Source organism: Micropterus salmoides, unplaced genomic scaffold (assembly GCF_014851395.1).
Source record: "Micropterus salmoides isolate LMB-PRFRI ecotype aquatic unplaced genomic scaffold, ASM1485139v1 Ms_hic_scaffold_2, whole genome shotgun sequence".
In the NCBI taxonomy this organism is placed as follows: Eukaryota; Metazoa; Chordata; class Actinopteri; order Centrarchiformes; family Centrarchidae; genus Micropterus; species Micropterus salmoides.
Window position 1 is genome coordinate 25,424,526 of NW_024041150.1, and position 19,649 is coordinate 25,444,174.

General features: G+C 43.9%; 3 protein-coding genes across 4 annotated transcripts; 1 reads left to right on the forward strand and 2 right to left on the reverse strand.

Annotated features, from left to right (window-relative positions):
* Positions 1-1,353: 1,353 nt before the first annotated feature.
* si:ch211-212k18.5 (sal-like protein 4) lies at positions 1,354-8,069 on the reverse strand. Its single transcript, XM_038730081.1, has 3 exons — positions 7,802-8,069; positions 2,742-6,079; positions 1,354-2,594 (listed from the first exon to the last, which is right to left on the reverse strand). The coding sequence occupies exons 1-3, from the start codon at positions 7,875-7,877 to the stop codon at positions 2,364-2,366; spliced, it is 3,645 nt and encodes a 1,214-aa protein (XP_038586009.1). The 5' UTR covers positions 7,878-8,069; the 3' UTR covers positions 1,354-2,363.
* Positions 8,070-9,714: 1,645 nt separating this feature from the next.
* LOC119913466 (E3 ubiquitin-protein ligase CCNB1IP1) lies at positions 9,715-12,627 on the forward strand. Its single transcript, XM_038732894.1, has 5 exons — positions 9,715-9,807; positions 10,559-10,863; positions 10,959-11,105; positions 11,417-11,588; positions 12,289-12,627. The coding sequence occupies exons 2-5, from the start codon at positions 10,561-10,563 to the stop codon at positions 12,447-12,449; spliced, it is 783 nt and encodes a 260-aa protein (XP_038588822.1). The 5' UTR covers positions 9,715-9,807; positions 10,559-10,560; the 3' UTR covers positions 12,450-12,627.
* Positions 12,628-13,719: 1,092 nt separating this feature from the next.
* ttc5 (tetratricopeptide repeat domain 5) lies at positions 13,720-19,602 on the reverse strand. 2 transcript variants are annotated; one of them, XM_038731494.1, is made up of 10 exons: positions 19,584-19,602; positions 19,276-19,382; positions 17,600-17,732; positions 17,289-17,500; positions 16,719-16,869; positions 15,823-15,914; positions 15,530-15,733; positions 14,418-14,632; positions 14,167-14,311; positions 13,720-14,062 (listed from the first exon to the last, which is right to left on the reverse strand). In XM_038731494.1, the coding sequence occupies exons 2-10, from the start codon at positions 19,336-19,338 to the stop codon at positions 13,943-13,945; spliced, it is 1,335 nt and encodes a 444-aa protein (XP_038587422.1). In that variant the 5' UTR covers positions 19,339-19,382; positions 19,584-19,602; the 3' UTR covers positions 13,720-13,942. The 2 variants fall into 2 exon arrangements, with proteins under 2 accessions (XP_038587422.1, XP_038587420.1); XM_038731492.1 differs by lacking the exon at positions 19,584-19,602 and having other exon boundaries at positions 19,276-19,480.
* Positions 19,603-19,649: the final 47 nt, after the last annotated feature.

The following is a 19,649-nucleotide window of genomic DNA, read 5'->3' on the forward strand; positions in this document are numbered from 1 at the left end:
ATAAACCATAAATTAAATGTTTGAAGACTGCTTAGAAAAGTCTTTTTCTATATTATACTGATTTTGCTTCATAATCATACTAATACAAAAGGTCTCTAATAAACAATTAATGAAAACGACAACAACATTAACAATTAACACAAAATGTCTTTGTTTATATGTGGTCTAGGGATGTAGTCACATCCCAGTTGAATGGCAGCTGTAAATGCCAAAATCACTTCTTTGTCTTCCAAATAGTTGTTGCTTCTTCTTTAATTGTATGGTAAATATGCAAATGACATGACCTTTCACACCTCTACAAACGTTTTTCTTTTCTGCTGAAAATGATTGATGGCTACAGAGAGTTGATAAATTCTGACTGATGAGTGATAAATGTATTACATGTGATCAAAGCCTGCAACCTGCAACCAGCACCATCACATCTGTAGACCTTTGAATTCACCTCCACCTTCCGGAGTCTTTCTTAAACTGAAAACTATCAAAATGACTTTTCTTTTTCCTTTCCTCTCTCTTTTTTTTTGATTGAGACACGTCTCTTGTCGCCCACAAATGCATGTGGACAAACTTCTCACACATGGCTCCGTTCACTCCTTTTGTCCCGCTCCCTGCCCTGGCCATTCTTGTCCTGGGTTACCAGTTGTCATGGTTTCAGGAGCTTCTGTAGGCTAAAAACTGGAGGGATTAAAGGCGGCCATTTTGGGGACAGCTGGGCCAGGTTGGTCCCTGTTGCCCCCTGTCCTGCTCCCAGTCACTCTGGGGGGAAGAGGGGTGGCATTGTGTGAGGATTAGAGCTTCCTGTGTGTCAGCTCATTACATGGGGTGGGAATAGTGGTGGTGGGGGGGGGAGGACAGGGGTGAGGGAGTGAGCAGAAAGAGCGAGGGAGAGAAATGAAAGAGAAAATGAAAGAGAGTGCGTATGAAAGAGCGTATGACACAGAGAGGGGAGGGAAAGACTGGGGGAGGTGGCGGCCTCTACAGCTGCACCCTCAATCACACTCATACAAGCTCTGATTATCCCTTTCACACACACGCACACACACACACACACACACACACGCACAGTGCTGGGGAACTGAAACATATTAAAACACACTGAGGGCAAAAAAAGGCAGAATTAGGAGACAGAGAGCCCAGCGCCCCAGACAAAGGACCCCCAAGATCCAGACACACCGAGAGCTGGAACAAACAAGCGAAAACTGACCAACAGCATACATGCAGGCGCAAAAGGAATAGGAGTCATGCAAACAATAGTTCAACAGATAAATTCATTCACAGAGACGCAGGCTTAAACCAAACCCAGACGAAAAAATACAACCCCCCCCCGATCCCCCATAAACCACAGACAAGCAGGTCTCCTCTTCACATTGCTGTTGTTTTATTTATCTTTTATACATCACATGGGAAGCATGGGAACACATTTTGTCATTGCTACAAAAAAAAAAGTTTACAAAGGGTAAAGCAAAGCACACAAATACTAAACTGGGCTAAGCAGGAATGCAGTGAGTTAGACAATTTCCGCGGGAGCAGAAAACTCTCAAGTGCTTTGAGAGAGGAGAGCAGGGGAAGGGGGGAAAGGAAATATAAAGGAGGCTCCCCCTCCTTTAACTGTATCATTATAAGGGCTCATCCTTGTTGTCGATTTGAACCTGCACGTAGCATCAACAAGAACAAACGTTTACAATAATCAATATGAATAAGGTAATTTGCTGCTAGCAAAGTTTACAACTATAAGTACAAGGAATGCTCACACAAGTACTGATAATCTAACACAATCGTCGCCATCATCATTATCATTATCAAACTGGTTATCATCATTGCTAATGTGTTTATTTAACTTGATGTTTCGGCAGCACAGAACACAGTGCATCTCAGCACATCAGAAACATGCTTTCAGCAGCATGGCATTAAAAAGGAAAGAAGAAAGTAACAATAAAAAGGCATAAAATGTAGCCCCAGCTCATATTTACAAACATTGGCCGTTTCTTATTTGGCCTGTTTTGGTATGGAGTTCATCTTGTACAATTCTGGACGGACCGTCATCTTATTCAAAATCAGCTTATACAGTATGTGCTGAAATAAAAGCGCAAACAATTAATTCTCATTGTGACAATGCTGTGAAGTGTGTAAGATAAGGCCTCACTGTGGTCTTTGAAATACAAAAATACATCGCTAAAACACTACATTCACAAATCTCTTGTAATGTTACTACAGTACAAACTAGATATATCGGCCTAATACAAAAAGGTAAACATGAATTAGAATTAGGAAACTCTAGAAATCTCAGTCTATTAAAAAGAAAAATACATTCCCTTGTCAGGACCCTTTAAAGACTGACTGCAGCCATTTTAACAATGCTAACTTTTCTACACAGTAGTGTCCATAGGCTCGCCTGCCACACTAGAAACAACACTGACTGGTAGATGATCTGTGCTGACACCTTTCTTGGGCGATTTAGCCAATCCCTGCTTTTCCTCTTCCTGTCCCAGGTTCTTATTGGCTGAATGTGAACTGTGATCCTCAGCAGTCTCAGTGTCATTGGTTTGAGCCTTGGAGGGGGTGCTGGTCAATGCTCCAGCGTGTGTTTTCATATGGCCCTGTCGATGGGAGACACAACACAATAGTGAATTACTCACGTCGCTCAAGTCCAGATAGATGAAATCTTCACTTGACATAAAAAATGCATTACCACTTAAATATCATTATATTGTGCAGTGTAAATCCGCCATAACTTCAAACCTTACCTTAAGTCCGCTACGGCTGGCATACGCCTTTCCACACTGGGAGCAGCTGTAGGGTTTGTCCGGGCGGGAAGGCTGGGTGTGCAGTGCTGGGGATGGGACAGAGGGCTCTGGGACCTCTGAAGGCTTTTCTGGCACACCATGGTCATCCTCCACTGGAGTGTCCTTCTCTGGATCTGGATCTAACACAGGCAAAGGTTCTATGGGTGTGGTGGTCTCACTTTTGCCTTTGCTTTGGGCTGCATCTCGCTCTTGTGACTTTGGTGGTACACTGCCACAGGCCTCTTCTGCTTCAGGGATAGGTTTGGGGCTGGCAGGTGGGGTGAGTGCAGGTAAGGGATTTGCAGCGGCCGGTTTGGGTTTAGAATCAGGACTCATGGTGGGTTTGTCTGTAGAGCAGGCTTCATCATTATTAACCACTCTATGCAGCACATCATAATCTACTACAGGCTTCGAAACACAGAGGGAAAGAGGGGTGTCATCTGCCTCTGCGTCTCCATTCTCTTCAGCTGAATGAGAACTGACTAAGGGTGCTTTCAAAGGGCTAGTGCTGCCCAGGTCAGCGTGGGTCTCCTCCTCAGAGTTCAGGGGGCTACCATCAGCTAGGGTGTTGTCTCCTAGATGCAGGGGGTCCTCGGCTCCCAGTGAAGGGGGGTTACGGGTCAGGGGTGGGCTAACACTGGGTGTCGAGCCCTCTGATTCCTCCATCTTCACAGATGTGGCATCAGCAACAGTGGATTGCTTAGATGTGGACCCTGAGCTGAGAGCATCAATTGGAAACTTGGAGCCTTTTGTTAAGGCAAGAGGAATGAGCTGTTGGGCTTGCGCTGAGCCTATGGAGTCATTCTCGCCATCACCAAAGATGGCATTCTGCGTTTCTGCGTCATCTTCAGGAGGCATATCTTCTTCAGGTGGTATTTGCCCTCCTAGGTGCAAGCGGATATGATGCTGAAGAACCAAGGCATTGGTGAATTTCCGTGGGCACAACGGACATGAGTTCAAGGCACGGGAGTTGGCTGGTCTAGCACGGTGAGTGGCCAGGTGGGCCCTAAGGCTGCCCTTCGTGGAAAAGGAACGACCACACAGCTTACAAGGGAACGGGCGCTCTCCCAGATGTGTGGCCTGGTGCAAACGCAGAGCTCTGGGGCAGCTGAGGACACGCAAACACACTCCACACTGATTAGCGGCCTGGGCTGTAGGCAGAGAATAGGTAGTCGTGGTAGTTGTAGTGCCAGAACCTGAGACTCCCTTGCTGGTCATTAGTCCAGCAGCATTGGCACTTGGGCTCAGGCCGAGAGCAGCTAACATTTCCCTGCGATAGGCACTGGAGGTGGTGGTCAGGTCATGGCCGTGTGTATCCCCATTTGCTTCAGCTGAGGTTTGTGAGGAGCTAGAGGAAGAGGCACCTCCATGTGGCTGCTTTTCAAGTTTCTGTACCAGGCGCTGCAACTTGGACGTGTCTGACGTCTGGGTAGAGGTGGTGGGAGAGGATGAAGAGGGGGAGGAGGTTGATGGTTTGGGGAAAGGTGGAAAGGGGAATGGCAGCTGATGAGGCGAAGTGAGGTGGGAGGTGGATGGGTGGCCTGGGGCCCGGAGAAGTGCAAGGTGGTGAGGGGAGGTACCTCCGGGGAAGAGAATCTTGGGGAGGTGTGCCAGTTGGGAGTATGGGGAAGATGTGTGGAGGGCAGAGTGAGGAGGTGTGTTTTCATCAAACCGCTGCTGCTTAGCTGCTTTGAACTGGCTGCCCATGGAGGAGGAAGACGAGGGCGAAGAGGAAGAAGGCAGTGCAGTGCTAGATGCGCTGGCAGTAGCTGCAGCTGAGGCTCTGTTCAGCTGTAGCAGTGAATGGGCTGTGGACAGCAATGCCATATCCACCGATGGGGGAAGAGGTAGAGAGGAAGGCGAGGGACGAGCAGACACACCAGACAAAAATCCTAAAGCCATGTTATCTGTCATCCCGGGAATGCTTCCTTTCACTGGATTAAATGGCTCGTCATCATCAGCCCGGCGTTTTCTCCTTCGCTGGATGGAAGCAGGAGCAGAGCTGCTCTGCATTTGCTCCGACAGTGCTGGGGGCAGCAGGGAGAGGGACAGCTCTGGGTTCTGCTCTCTGTGTCGCAGGAAATGGGCTTTGAGGTTCCCCCTGGTTGTAAAACGGCTCAAGCAGACTGGACACTGGTAGGGTCTTTCACCTGTATGTGACCTAAGATGGATCTGGAGTGATGAATCGCTGCTTAGCACCTTCCCACAAAAACGGCATGCATGTTGAGGGCGTCCTGATGAGGAGGCAGAGCCCAGAGAGGAGCTGGGCTGGAGATCCTGGGAGTGGCTGGTGGTAGGAAGGGGAGTAGTTGGGAAACTGATACCATTACTCTGACCAAATGAGGAGGTGTTGGATGATTTCTCATGGAGGTAGCGCGGCGGTAGGCCCAGTGACAAGGACAGAGGATGTAAGGAGGCAACAGAGGAGCTGATAGTGGATGAAATAGATGAGGAAGAGGTAGAGGATGATAGAGCTCTGCTGCCATTGACATGTGAAGGTCCTGATTTGGATACGGATGGCTGGGGGAAAAGTGAAGATGGAAAGCCAGTCAAAAGCGATGAGACTGTGGTTACTGGTGTGGCAGTAGAAGGGTGTGTTGGTGATGAAGATGCTGCTCCTGTAGACTTCTGATTGCTGTCTGCACCACTGGCCTGTGTGTTATTATCACGGCCAAAGACAGCCCCTCCAAGCCTTAGAACGTGCCTACAGATCTCCTCTGTTATCTGCATCTGGTGGATTTGCCTCTGCTGTAAAACCCTCAGCTCCTCCAGGAGTACCGCTAGGGTTGGCGACACCTGGATCTGTCCCTGCTGCCCCGGGGAGCTGGAGGCCTGCTGATGACCTGGACTGGAGCTGTCGCGGTGAGGCAGCACACACTGAGAAGACGAAGAGGAGGAAGAAGAGGAAGAGGTAGTGGTGGTGGCTGAGCTGCCCATCGGTGGGGAGGTCATGGTGGAATGAGAGTTTCCTTGGTGGGAGAGGCTGTGGGAACCTGAGGTTTGACCCAGGGGAGGAGGCGAGTGAGTCTGGGATGAGAGTGAGGGGTGAGGAAAGTCTGGGGAGAGGGAAGAGTGGGTGTTGGGGAGTGAGGTGCTGAAGGGGGCGATGTGGCTGGGCCAGTGGGGGGGAGGCGAGCTCTCGCTGGGTAAGGAGGGCGCGTGGAGCCCACCAGGGGATGGGCGAGGGGCCAGAGGTGGCTGGCAGTCTTGGAGAGAAGTAGGGGACGACGAGGAGGACTCTGATGAGGTCACTTCTGAGCCAAGAGATGTCGACGGTGACTTCATGCCCAGGTGGTCATCTAAGAATTGACAGTAAAAAGGAGAATAAGAGGGTTTTTTTTCTTTAAATGCACTTTGTTTCTTTGCAAGGACATTATTATACAATACTAAATCTCCAACATCAGCCCTGATACCCAGGTAAGTAAATTCCTAAAAACATTCTGCTTCAGCTACAGAGTCTGTTTATTTCAATGCATCAAGATGCTGTTTACAAATGTTGTTTGCATATTTGTGTGCATACCAAAAGATCCAGTTACGACTTCAAAAGAAACGGCCTTTAACAAAAAAAATAAACAAGTGGAAAGAAACTCTGCAGTCCATGAGTCTTTGTAATGTCTTGTCTCAATCTGTGCTCTGCAGAGCAAAACTCCTCAAACATCTTGCACACACAAAAAAGCTTACAGACCACCTTGCTGCTATGGCAACACATTTTAGAGGACAATGAGCATCACCAAGACAACCCATAACCCCTCTTAACCCTCCCCCTCCCTACAGCAGTTACATCTTTCATCTCGCTATTCACCCTTCCCCCTTACGTCACAGTGGAGGTCAAGGGTCAGGCCACGCTAAGGGTTCTGGGCACTGTCCAGACACTCTGATTGGTCAACTAATCTGACCTCTGCTGCTCAGGGGTCAAATTCTTTCAGAATCTCAAGCACAGAGTGAGAAAGAGTAAAAGAAAAAAGAAGGGGGGAGGGTAACAACAATGGAGAGACTAACTAACTATTCCCTCCTGGAGAGATATAGTGATGGAATGAAAGACTGTACCTCTGTGAAATTCTTTCGCTCTGACTGATAAACAAACCTGAACCTGCAGGAAACACAAAAATAACTCAAAGACTCAACTTTCATTTGTGGAAGTTTACCTGCAGAGTCTCAGGCACATGCACTTGAAGATATAGGATATAACCACTGCAACACAGAACAAGTGCCAGAGCAATCTCTCTATCACCCCTAAATCTTTTTTCTCACCCATCTCACCCCCACCCCCACAATGTGTTTAAGGGTATACAGTCAATAGGGCTGAGGGGGTGAGAAAGAAGGAGCAAGAAAGGGGAGGGAAGTATTGAGAAGGTGGAAATAGGGAAAGAGAAAAGCATGGACGAAGAGCAAAAGAAGAAGAGAATAGAAGGGTGGAAGATTAATCTTTACCAAATGCACTGCCTTCCCTTCCCCCCGCCCATGCACCTTATTGTTAACAAATAAGAGAGTGCTCTATACTAATCAAAGACCTCCAGCGGTCAGCTCTGAGCAGCCTGTTGGTTTCCTAGATGACGAACAACACATGAAAATGGCCACAGATGTATGTTAGTTAATCCTCCTCTATTCACTTCACAGGGACAAGTTTATTGGCCCCAACCAAAGCGCCTAAGGCCTCCATTTAGTGGGGCCCATTACAATGAATGATTAAGCAGGAGGGATTTCTTTGGTTGACAAACTTAGATCTCAAAACTTTTTTTGTCTGTTAAATCAGGTGCGTTTGTTGGAATGTGGCCTTGTGCATAAATAAACTTATAAAAACGACAGTAATCAACGAGAAACCACTCAATAAATAGTAGCCTATACAATTCTAGTCTAAACCCAAACATTTGCCTTTTCCTCTTTGTTCTTTGAAGATTTTCACACTCTGAAAGTTAATTCCGCGTGCAGTGATGAGCACCACTAGGTTGCAGGGTGGTTGCCCTCTTTCAAGAACACACGCAACAAAAAAAGCATGCACGGTCGTAAAGATGTTTTCTCACCGTGAGATAGCAGCCGTGGGCCCCCCGGATCCGCGTTAACAAGATGCTGGGGTCGCTTCTGCTTCCGGCGTGACATGATTCACGGCGAGTCAGACAGAGGAGGGGGCATCAGTTGGTTGAAAGGCAGTAGGCAAGTTGCTGCGCACTTGGAAGTGCTCCTGAAACCATCCAAGCATCTAAAGTTCAAAAGTCCCGCAAGCCCTGAGATAAAAAGGAAATTTCTGAAAAGAAACTGTGTAGGATCACTTCTTAAAGAAAAAAGAGCATTTTGTTGTGTGGGAAGAAAGTCAAAATATGTGACATAGGTGTTTGGAAATCCGCAGGTCTGCACCGTGTCATGTGAAGCAGCCGTATGTGCGTGTGTGTGGCTGTTTTCTAAAGTCTCTTTTCCCAAAAAAAACTTGTCCAATTTGCGCCCCTCCTCTCCTACTGCTGCTCCGCTGCATGCACATACAGGGAACACACACACACACACACACACACACACACAGAACCACTCCTTGTTCTTCAATGATATTTGCATTTCAATGGCGTGTAACACACAGCCTCCCCGGTTCTCTCTTTCTCTTTCTCCCCAGCTTTATTTTTCTTTACACACTCAGGCAGCAGCTATAAACTTTCAATAAAACAAGACAATTGGTTGTCAGAGCCGTTGGAGGTCTAAAAAACAAATTTAAATAGTCGGTAGAATTGGCTATGTTGTTAAGGATAAATTCTGCTATAATTCCTGGAAGAGAATAACATCATCATGGGTCAAATTAAGAGGCAGTAACATGCCTTAAATAAGTCGAGCTAACAGGTGACATCTGTTTGGACTTCCAGGTGTAGTGCATCTACGTTCTGATTCTCAGCAAGTTGGAAATTATGAAATCATAGCCACAATAATTGACTGGCAGGTGGTTTCCATCAGTCAAAAATCTGTCTTCCCAGTGGTGTTATTGTGCCGGATGAGGAGTGAGCAGGCGATATTTCTACCCTTTGATTTCCATAGGGCCAATTATTAACAACAGTGCAGTGAGTGGCTGCTGTGTGCAAGTGGGGCCACACAGCTTTTCCACATGCATGCATGTATTTCGTGTGTTATCACTAAGCGCTTAATACCCCCCACCCGCCCTCCCCCCAAAAAGCATCTTACACTGGAGCTCTATTTAAAAGGCAGAGAATAGATGGGAATCTTTGACAATGGCGTGCTGGACACAGTTGAGTGAGCATCTCCCCTCTCTCACTATGAACCCCCGGATCCACTGCTGCACAGCACAATGCCCCTCTTTCACCCCCCGCCTTTACTCCTGTACCACGTGGAGAAAAGGATAAAAGAGAAAAAGAGAGAGACAGAGAGAGAGAGAGAGAAGTGGAAGGAGGGGGGCGGGCATATTTAAGAAGGTGTCTCACGTTTTACATATAGGCCTATATACACCAGAGGAGAAAGAAGGGCATTATTTGATTAGGGGGATATAACTCCCATGTTTGTCTAAAGGGCTGCTCAATGAAGTCTCTGACTTCATGCATGCTCATAGCATCACCTGGAAAATATATATACAAATTTTCATGTCAAGTCAAAGTCCAGGGTGCTTTAAGTGCCATATTCAGTAGGTAAGTGGAGAGACTCTTTAGTAACAATGCCACATTATAAAAATACTCTTTATTAGTTAAGTTAAATTACTGAATGTATGTATTATTTTATCATTATTATTATTATTATTCATTATTCATTGTATAAAGGAGGGTATAGCCTACCAAAAGTAGTTCCAGAGAAAAAAACCTTGATTTCTCTCTTTGTCCTGAACATGTCTCAAATCGAGCCTATAAAGCCTTGAAACATGTTGTAGATAAATTGTAAAACACCTGCAGGAAATGTTTTCAGATTTAACTGTGGAGAGATTCAGTTGCAATCAGCCAATCAGATCACAGTATTCAGGTTACGTCACCTGCTGTTACCTGGTGAAGGGTGTGTGTCTCCCCGAAATTAACAGTAAAAACACCGGCGTTGTCCCGTTAAAGTTCAGGTATCTGTTTACGTTTTATAGAAAATATACTTTTAAAAGTCAAAGTAGTTTATTGCTCCAAAAAGCAGCCGCTGAACAGAAAGAGGACATAAACGTTCAGCCGGAGCTCAATACTTTACCTGCTAGCCTGCTAATGCTAACAGCAGTTAGGTTAACGGCAGATGATGTAACGTTCAGCTATGAAACCTAAACTTTTTAAAGTTAGTTAAGAAGTTGGTAAAACAAATTCCCAGTACAACTTATTATAATTATAGAGGTTATTTGAAGTGGGTTTATTAACTTCACTTGTTAACAGCACACCTACAGAAAGTAAAACTGAATGTTTTTGACAACCAGTGGGTGGTCTTGAATAATGTAACGAATAAGGCATTTCGTCTCTGCGAAAGTCCCGACAGTGACCAATATAATGTCTCAGCCAACAGTAAGACTTCAATTCAGTTATTCAGACACAACATTACAGATTTTTAGCCCCCAACTGGTGTTTCAAATCCCCAAATTTCACCACACAGGTCCATGAATTCTTAAAACCTCTTAAAAGTTGATGTTAAACAGAGTGTGATAACTCCACACAGAGGCGTGGCACTGCCAAAGGATGCCAGTTTACAGGCATGGTCCCAAATTGATTTTTAAATTTGCTTTACCTTGATATGGTTAAGGTCCTTCAAACTCAATGTGTGTGATTGCTTTATCGAACCCTCAGTTGATGACTGCGCTGATCTCCATTACTGAAATGTTACTGTGCTTTCCACAGTCATGGCCATGTCTCTCTGCGATGACACACTCCTGTGTAACATGCCAAAGTGTCGGACCAAGCTGAGCGGCTTCGCCTGGGTCACAGCTTGCTCACATGTTTTCTGCGATCAGCACGGGTCTGGTGAGTTCAGCCGTTCCCCCGCCATCTGCCCAGCCTGCTCCTCTGCTCTGTCTGGGAAGCTGGACATTATGAGGATGGAGCTGTCGCCCTCTGAGGAGTACAAAGCCATGGTGCTGGCAGGTCTGCGACCAGACGTAGTTCTGGACATCAGTGCCCGTGCTATGGCCTTCTGGAGCTATCAGGTAAAATATCTTTTGGTCTGTATGTATATGAACATAGTATAACTCTGAATCTGCGATTCTTGTAACATCTTCTCTTTTCCCCTCTTTGTAAACAGGTCCATCAAGAGCGTATGTATCAAGAGTACAGTCTGTCACAGGCAGAGGCACAGCTGAAGCAGATGGAAAAGGTGTTGACCCAGCAGAACCAGAGCAGAGAACTGGAGCTCTCCGCCATGAGGGGGGAAATCGCCTCCCTGAAGAAAGTAAACCACAATTTATTACGTCACATTTTAAATGAGCCCCTAAGAAAATTAATTGGGTTAGTCCACTTTGGGTAAAAATAACTCAACATGTCCTCTGACCTGCCGTTGCCATACTGTAATGAGCTACACCCGAGATAAGATTGTACAAAAGGACCATTTTCATTATCTCTGCCTCTTTCTTTCCTCATCTGTGCTCATGATCTTCAAACCTTAACTTTTAGGAGCACACAGTGATTTTAGTTGATTCAGAAAGCTGAAACATATAAGTTCAGAAGAATATATAGAAATGTATAAAACCTTGTTTCCTTCAGGTGATGGATGAGTATAAAAGGAAGTACAGCGAGATGTCGGAGAGGCTGATGGAGAGGAACAGGCAGTACCAGAAACTGCAGGGGCTGTACGACTCTCTGAGGCTGCGCAACATGGTGGTGGGTGTGGGGGACAGAGACACGCTGCCCCAGCCACATCGCAGCTTCAACACTGGTAAAAACAACTGAACTTAGATTAATGCCTTTACACTCTTTAACAGGACATTTGAGGTGAGCGTAGGCACAAATTCTGTCCTTCCATATACACCAATGTTTTGAAACTTGCTCTTTATAAACAAGGAAAATCATGAGTAGGAAGTATTATATATATTTTTTTCTATTTACAGTGGTTAGTATTGGAAAATCTTTTAAGCACTTTAAACTTTTTTTTCCCAGGAATTTATTAAACTAAAATGTACCTTTGAATTTTGGACTGTTGGTCGGACAAAACAATTTCAAGAGGTCACCTTATGCTCTGGGAAACTGCAATGGGCATTTAGCTTCACAATTTTCTGACATTTTCTAATCCAAAGGACAACTTGATTGATTAATTAGGCCACAGATGAACCTATAATGAAAATACTGACCATCACTTTCATTCAGGACTAAAGAAAAAGTTAAATAACGTGTTTGTCCGTTTCTGCCTGAGAGGTGAATGCTGTCATTAAATCGGTTGTCGTGTTTTGGCCGCGCTGATTGAGAGTAGGAAGGAAGCACAGAGAGAGTAATGTTAAATGGCACAGAGGGAGACACAGCTGTAGGCATGATGTCAAGAAGTGGTCATCAGTGGGAGTAATGAGCTGATTGTCTATGTAAGGGAATTTCACTCAGTATAACAATGACAGACATCCGTCAATGTCCTGTGTGTCACCCAGGGGCGCCTCAGCAGGCAACTCCCAGGAGAAGCCCTCAGTTCCTCTCTGTGGGCCACGATGGGGACAGCAGATTGTTCTCCGGCCTGGAGGCCGACAGAGCCCAGACCTTCTTCCAGTACAGCTCACCCGCCAGGGAGAGAGGCCGAACCTTGAGGCACTGAGACAGGAACAGTTTTCATAGTGACTGTGGCTCATTAACTTAACTATTTATTTATATGTTTACAAAATGTTCTGTTGTTTTAGTATTAGTGCAGCTGGCAGTGCTTTATTGTAGTGTGTATTGTCATTTTGAACTATAAATGTGTTTCTGACTATTAATAAATATTGGACTGAAATCCACTTTTCACGTTTTAGATACAGTCTCTACCTAAGCACGTGTTTGTGTACTTGGACTGTGTAAATAGAACTTCAAAACTTTTACGCAGAACACAGACAAAGTCTTCTCTGTTAATGTAGCTTGTCTCAGATTTACCAAAAATAAGAGTTTATGCTTCACCTGTTTAATTTAAAATAAAAAAACCCCATAGATTTAAAGTAATTAATGTAATCAGGCAGACTCCACCGGGTTGGTTTTAGTATTTTCATGTGTGATTAATATATATATGAAAAGTATAAGAAGTTAAGGGGGGGTTTGGGTAAGGGTTAGTCTAACCGTAACCTAAACAAAGAATGGATGGCTTTTACAATACAGAATGAATAACAGGTGGTGTCATTGACTTGCGGTGTTGAACCTGACCGAGTGGTTGTTTGTTGATTGGAATATATATATATATATCTATCTATATAGATATATATCTCTCTATAGATATATATCTCTCTATATATATATAAAAATAATAGATTGATATAGATATATAGGCTTTTTAGCCTTTTTTTGGATAGGACAGAGAGTGGAAGTGAGGGGGAGAGAGAGGAGGGACGCCGTGCTGCAAGGGGCCCCTGGCTGGAATCACACCTGCGGCTACAGCTATAAGGACTCAGCCTTGCACTTGGGGTGGGCACGCCACTGACTGAGCCACCTGCGCTCCAGTTGGAAATATTAAGTAGAGCCATCAAGGTCCTTATTGTGTCTAACAGGAAGTTTTTCACTGTATAACAAACAAACAAAGAAGCTTTCAAACGGGCCAATACGACCGCAACAATAAGCGTCTTTGAACTATCTATGATGAGTGACACTAGACAGTCAACGTAGTTTTCACAGAAGATATTTTGACATGTCACAGTAGACACAAATAATAGAAAAATGGATGATCAGTTTAGCTCGCTCAAAATATCTGCTATGAAAAGTGAATGAAATACCATTTTAGTACATTTCAGACAGCGCCAGGTGGCCCCATGACCCCCTGTTTTAAGACACGACTCGAACAATGTGTTTACGATAAAAAGGATTTCTTTCAGGGTAAACTTAAGTCACCATTCTGACATCACATCCTCATTATCACAGGTTCATTCATTTACTAAAACAACTCATTGTTGTCTGCACAACAACAGAATACAAAAACAAAAGAAATATTTATAAATATAAACAAAGTGTTTCTAAAGACAAAATAACAGGGTGCGACCTATTTACAGAACAACACATACAATAGACACAAACTTTGGAAACTCTCAAAAACGTTCATTATTAATTGGTCCTCTTCACTTCTTGTTCAGCTCATTCGCTCTGGGGCTTGTAGCTGACAGACGCAGCAATCTGACTTTGGACGTTTTGTTTCTTGCCGTTGACAATGAGGAGCAGAGGTGAGTCCACTCGTATACTTCTGAAGTCAAATGACTGCCAAAGAGAGGAAATATAAAAGTCAGACCATTGACAAAGATGTAATTATATACGTTTTGACACACACACACACACACACACACACACACACACACACACACCTCATCTTTATGCGTTATACTGTTTCGTTTGAGCTGAGGTTCAGGAATGACTACGGTGTCTCCTATCAGGACGCCCCAGCTGTCTGCCGTGTTGTACACCATCACCACTATACAGGTCTCCTCGCTGTCCACCATGCCAAACGTGCTGGAGAAAAATAACAAGAAAGTGTTTGATGATTTTACCACTTTATTTCCCCACAGCAAAAAACATGTGGATAAATGCACCCTTCATGAAAATAGGCTGCACTCACAAAGCCATGCGACCCTCAGAGGCCAGACTGAACACCACCTTGCCCAGGGCGGCCACCCTGGTGTTGTGACCGTGTGTGAGGGAGGAAAGAGTTCGAGGCTCCAGGCTGCCTACGCGGCCGGTCGGGGAGCGGAAATGAGGAGAGGCGCAGGGACCCAAGGCCGACGTGTTGAGGTTAGAGAGCATCGTCCGTAACCGACGCGCCTTCACCTTCCCCTGCAGAGATGGAGACACTGAAGGTTGGGAGCAAAACCAGAGATGTTGCTGCCACCTTGTGGTGAAAAGTTTAATCGTTTTAACATCTTGTTGATATTTATGACAATGTAAGCAAACAGGCTCAAGGTGACATTTTATAGCACGGAGGTCAAAGTACCACACACACACACACACACACACACACACACACACACACCTTAAAACATATTTCTTTCTATTAAACAAGTTCAGGCATATTCATTTATTTAATAACAAATTCTTCCAGCTTCTTTCATTTATTATTTCATTTATTATACATTCCCTCTTCCCCCTTCAAACAATTTGCTCTTTTATTTGAATTATTTCTTTATTACATCAGGAAACGGAATTTTCAGTAAAGTTTATTATGTCTTTCTTAAACTCTGGTTTTGTTGCCAAGAAATTAAAATTCTACTAGAGCTAAATAATGATTGGGTGACAAAACGAATAGTCAGTCCTAAAGTCCTTTCCTCATTTCTATCGTCTGACTGTCCACCAACCTTTAGCAAGATGGAGACAGGCATTATTATCTGACCAAAGAAATATTGGAAGCTGAATATGACAGCCAGAGAACATGATCAAATGTGAGTATTTCCTTATTCTTCTGCAACAGTGATATAAATATCTTTGGGTTTTAAACTGCTGATCTGACAAAAGAAGACATGTGAAGACGTCCCCCTTAGGCTCTGGAAACTTGTGATGGGATGTGATAGGAAGACCAAACAATCAGTTACTCAATAAAATAACGTGTAGATTGCCGTCCTGACAGACACATCAGTAGTTGTAGTGCCTAAAAACTAAATTGCTGAATGTTATGATACATTTTGATTTGTAAATGGTTTCTAAACTGATGTGATGAGAATGAGCAACACTCCCTACCTTGTTCTGTATGAGCTCTGTGACTTTCTTCAGATACTCCAGCAGCTGCTTCTCTTTCTCCGGAGGCTCCTCCCAGCCCGGGTCGAGCGCCGCGGCTCGGCTGTAGCCAGCAAGCGCAGACCCAAACATCTCCTCATACTGGAACAGAGTGGATCGGTTGAAATGCAGCTCCGGGTAACAAGAGGCCGCCTTGTCCACTTTCTCCTACACAAGGACAAGAGAGCAGTAAAACATTAGTACAACAGTGCAGTTTGTGCTGGTAGATTTTAACATGTTCAGTGTTCAGTACTCACAGATTGTGCATAGGCACTTAGAGCTTGTTGAGACAACTGTGGATTCTGTCCGCACGTGAAAAACAGGGACACATAAGCATTTCCCAGGATATCTGTAAAAACAATAACATAAAATACAATCTCAGGATATGGAAGGATAGTGATGGTCATGGATTTTAGAGAGCACAAAACTAATTCTGAGTGCTACTTAGTCTCCAATTAAACATCTGACGGCGCCACAGGCACCGATTTGTGAGAACACACACCCACATTCGTACATCGGGGTCTTTATAAAAATATGTACAAGTAAAAAAGCTTTAGAATATATTGCTCCTCTGGAAGCTGCCATTGGAGACCTTATGAATGTTTAGGACACTATAATATATTCCTATAGGTCTTTTAGTTTAGCCAACAATTGAAATCATTTTGGGGCATGTGTATCTGCGCTGTAGACTGAAGTTCAGCCAAATGCTTGCGATCTGACGGAGCCTTTTACCATCGCCTGATTTATTCATACCGGTATGTCGGATTTGCACCATTTCTGTTACGAAAATGCGGTCATTCTGAATACAGCCACAGCCCATTCATTTTATCATTATTTGTTTTAACCATTAATTCTTTGAATCCCACATGGAGTCACATCAGAACACAGCAAACCCAACAACCCCAGATCAGGCTCATTAGACTTCTGAGGGCAGCATTACGCTCGGCCGTGACAATGAGCCTCATTCATAAAATGTTTTTCTCACAATGGTTCCAATAATTTTCTCTGTCAATATACTTCCATATTAGGTCTGCACATAATTCGTACAATCACTCTGGATCTGAATAACTGCGCCCTCATGCAGAAAGAAAAAAGGAGTACCACCACTTCTATCATATTCTTTGCTTATTAAGTACCCAGAAGCTCTACTCACACCACGACGTCCCGTCTGTGACATCCAGCTGGACAGCCTGCCGCGCCATGTCCACACTCTCCATCACCTGCTTACTATGGGCGTCGCTGTCCACTGCTGGCAGCTGTCTCAGCACCATAGACAGGTTGCGTAGAGACACTTTGTTTTTGCTCTGCAGGCATGAAAAATAAAGCACAAGACAGATGAGTGAAAGGAAACCTAGCGTGGAGCGATGGAATGAAAGAGTTTTCAGTGATTCATTCAGAGAAGACCTGTAAATTCATTAAGTATAGTCCCAGAGTTTTTTAGTTTTTTTATTTATTTAAACAAAATAACGTTTCCATCACTGAAACCAGGCGGCGACAGTTTCTCTGAAGTTTACACACAGGTTGTATCTCTCAAAACAAATACTTTACAAAAGAGACCATTTGGATCTGTTGTTTACATTTTCTAATGGAAGCACTCTATTACAATAAACTGTGTGTTCCTGCATATCTAGTAATGTGATGCTTGAATTTTGTCTTTTTATGTGTAAAGCCATGGAAAACAAAGCTTCACTGGGTTTAAAACATCTCTCTGTGCTTTCTGCACCTGTTGCAAGGCTCCAGTGAAGCAGTTCTTGGCAGCAATCAGGTCTCCTTTTTTCCAGTACTGCTCGCCTAATGTGTTCCAGCCCTCGACCAGGCCAGGCTCCAGTTTCACAGCACGGGAAAGGCACTCTTCTGCTACGGCACTGAAGTCAGGAGCTACGTTCAGACACCTGCCCTTATGCAGCAGAAACTCTGCTTTGTGTTTGAATTGATCTATAATGGGAAATCCGTAAACACAGAGACAGAAGCAGGTGAGAATCATAGTCTGCAAACTGAAGACTGGAGTGCTGTTGTGCAAAGACGACCGCTCACCTTCTTTCTCCTCCAGCTTCTTAAGAGTCTTTTCTATCTCCTGCGCGACATCGCTTTGTTTCCTCCCAGCTTCCGCCACACTGTGAGACTCAAAATAGCAATCTCGGAAATTATACAGTTCATCCACAAGCTCCTGTAACGGGCATGGAGAAGGAGGGGGAGGGTGGGATGTTGAAAGAAGGAAAAAAAAAAAAGGAGGCGAAAATTTAAAAATAGACCAAAGGCACACTTCTTACAGCTAAATCTGCCTGTGGCACGATACTGTTGGTGAAAACATGTCTGACCAAAGAAATATTTGACGCTCTAAACAAAAAAAAAGAAGACACTGAGAGGAAACCGAAATTGCAAACATCTGTAAATTAGAAATGTAAAGCATAAAACAGTACATTGTATATATATATATATATATATATATATATATATATATGAAAACTATCTAGCAGCCACTGTTTAACATTTCAATCAATCAATCTTTATTTATACAGCACCTTTCATGCTTGAATGCAGGTACAGATGTGTACTTAAACAACAGATCAAACAAAAGATTAAAATCACAAGCAACAAAATCATTACGACAGAAGGAGACAGGGGTAAGGACACAATAAACAATATGGTGGCATAACAGAGTCATAAGATAAAGCAAGCTAAAAGAGGGTTAGTGATAGGCTAAAAAAGGTAAAAAGATTTCTTTTGAAACTAATTGAGACACTTTTAGCTCCTCTGGCACGCTATTCCATAGACGAGGACCTTAAACACTGAAAGCTGTGTTTCCACTTTGTCTCTTTAATTAAAGATGAAGTTAGGGTTAGAGTTTACGCCTCATCAACATCAGTTTACCCGTAACAACGAGCACTACTCAGCCTGTTAAAACTCATCGTGATAATGTGGACATGAGTCTGGGAACGTGGCTTCTAAATGAAGAGGGCATTTGCCAGACAAGAGAGGGTCTTATAAAAGAAACTGCAGAGTTGCATTATGGGAATTGTAGGATCCAGTGTTTAATGGTGCATGACCCATCTTTGGACTACAAGTGAGGATATTAAAGCCTCTGTTGCTTTGACTTGGTCCAGCTTTATTAAGGAAGTGCAATACTAACTGCTGGAGCATCCTGTGAAAACAGTAACAGAATACATTTCACCATTGTAAGAAAACAAGTCACCGATTTATCTTGATGATTTCTAAAAACCCTGCATTTATACTGTATTTTAATTGTATACGATTCCGATAAAGGATGGTTAAGATATAAAAAATAAAAACACAAGAAAAAAACCAACATATTTGCTTCAGAGAGCATCACTTGTGCTCATGCTTGGTGCTTTAACAGGTCTGCAGGCGAAATGACAATCTGGTGACTCAGCAAGATGTAGGACACAAAGCATGCATATTTAAAGTCACTCAGTAATTAGGCAGTCTAGAGTGGCAAAATGCAAAAGAACGAGGTTATTCTACACATAAAACAAGAGAGGTGGCACACAAATATGTCACACTATACGAGACATTAAGGCTGAACACAAAGAGAGGTCTGTGTTAGCCTGACAGTTGTTATAGTAACGAGTCTTTCAGGAGATGCCCAGAGACCAAACTAAGACGAAACACGACACTAACCTCACGAGGAGACAACAAAACACGAAGTCTCACACACTAAATATGCGTGTGGTGTAAATGAGAATAAGTACCTTCATAATTTGCAGTTCGTTCTTGTCTTTCACTGGCTCACCACTCTTCTCGTCCTCCGCCATCTTTGCTCAGAGCAGCAACAGATTGGTAGCTGGAAGAGGAGCCGCTGGAGAGGAGATAAATGCACCACGTTACAAAATGAGTATTTAATCTAATTTAATGTTACTATTGTGGTAGAAAGGAGTTATTTATTTTCTGAGACGGCACTACAGCAATTCATTTAAGCACACAGGAAACAGGCTTTTAATTTCAGTGTCGCCGGAAGTGTCCGTACTCAAAAATGTATCAGTTAAACAAGCTTTTTTACCATTTACCAGACTCCAGAGATACTTTTATTCCGTAGCTTTCGTTCCTAAAATACAGCTTTCAGAAC

Excerpts from the sequence above, each read along its gene's own strand:
- si:ch211-212k18.5 (XM_038730081.1), bottom strand. The coding sequence starts at position 7,877 with ATGTCACGCCGGAAGCAGAAGCGACCCCAGCATCTTGTTAACGCGGAT. Across the intron at positions 6,080-7,801 it reads CCCACGGCTGCTATCTCACG|ATGACCACCTGGGCATGAAG; the intron begins GTGAGAAAACAT and ends GTCAATTCTTAG. Across the intron at positions 2,595-2,741 it reads CCAGCCGTAGCGGACTTAAG|GGCCATATGAAAACACACGC; the intron begins GTAAGGTTTGAA and ends TCCCATCGACAG.
- LOC119913466 (XM_038732894.1), top strand. The coding sequence starts at position 10,561 with ATGGCCATGTCTCTCTGCGATGACACACTCCTGTGTAACATGCCAAAG. Across the intron at positions 10,864-10,958 it reads TGGCCTTCTGGAGCTATCAG|GTCCATCAAGAGCGTATGTA; the intron begins GTAAAATATCTT and ends CTTTGTAAACAG. Across the intron at positions 11,589-12,288 it reads ACATCGCAGCTTCAACACTG|GGGCGCCTCAGCAGGCAACT; the intron begins GTAAAAACAACT and ends TGTGTCACCCAG.
- ttc5 (XM_038731494.1), bottom strand. The coding sequence starts at position 19,338 with ATGGCGGAGGACGAGAAGAGTGGTGAGCCAGTGAAAGACAAGAACGAA. Across the intron at positions 17,733-19,275 it reads ACGAACTGCAAATTATGAAG|GAGCTTGTGGATGAACTGTA; the intron begins GTACTTATTCTC and ends TGCCCGTTACAG. Across the intron at positions 14,063-14,166 it reads GTATAACGCATAAAGATGAG|TCATTTGACTTCAGAAGTAT; the intron begins GTGTGTGTGTGT and ends TCTCTTTGGCAG.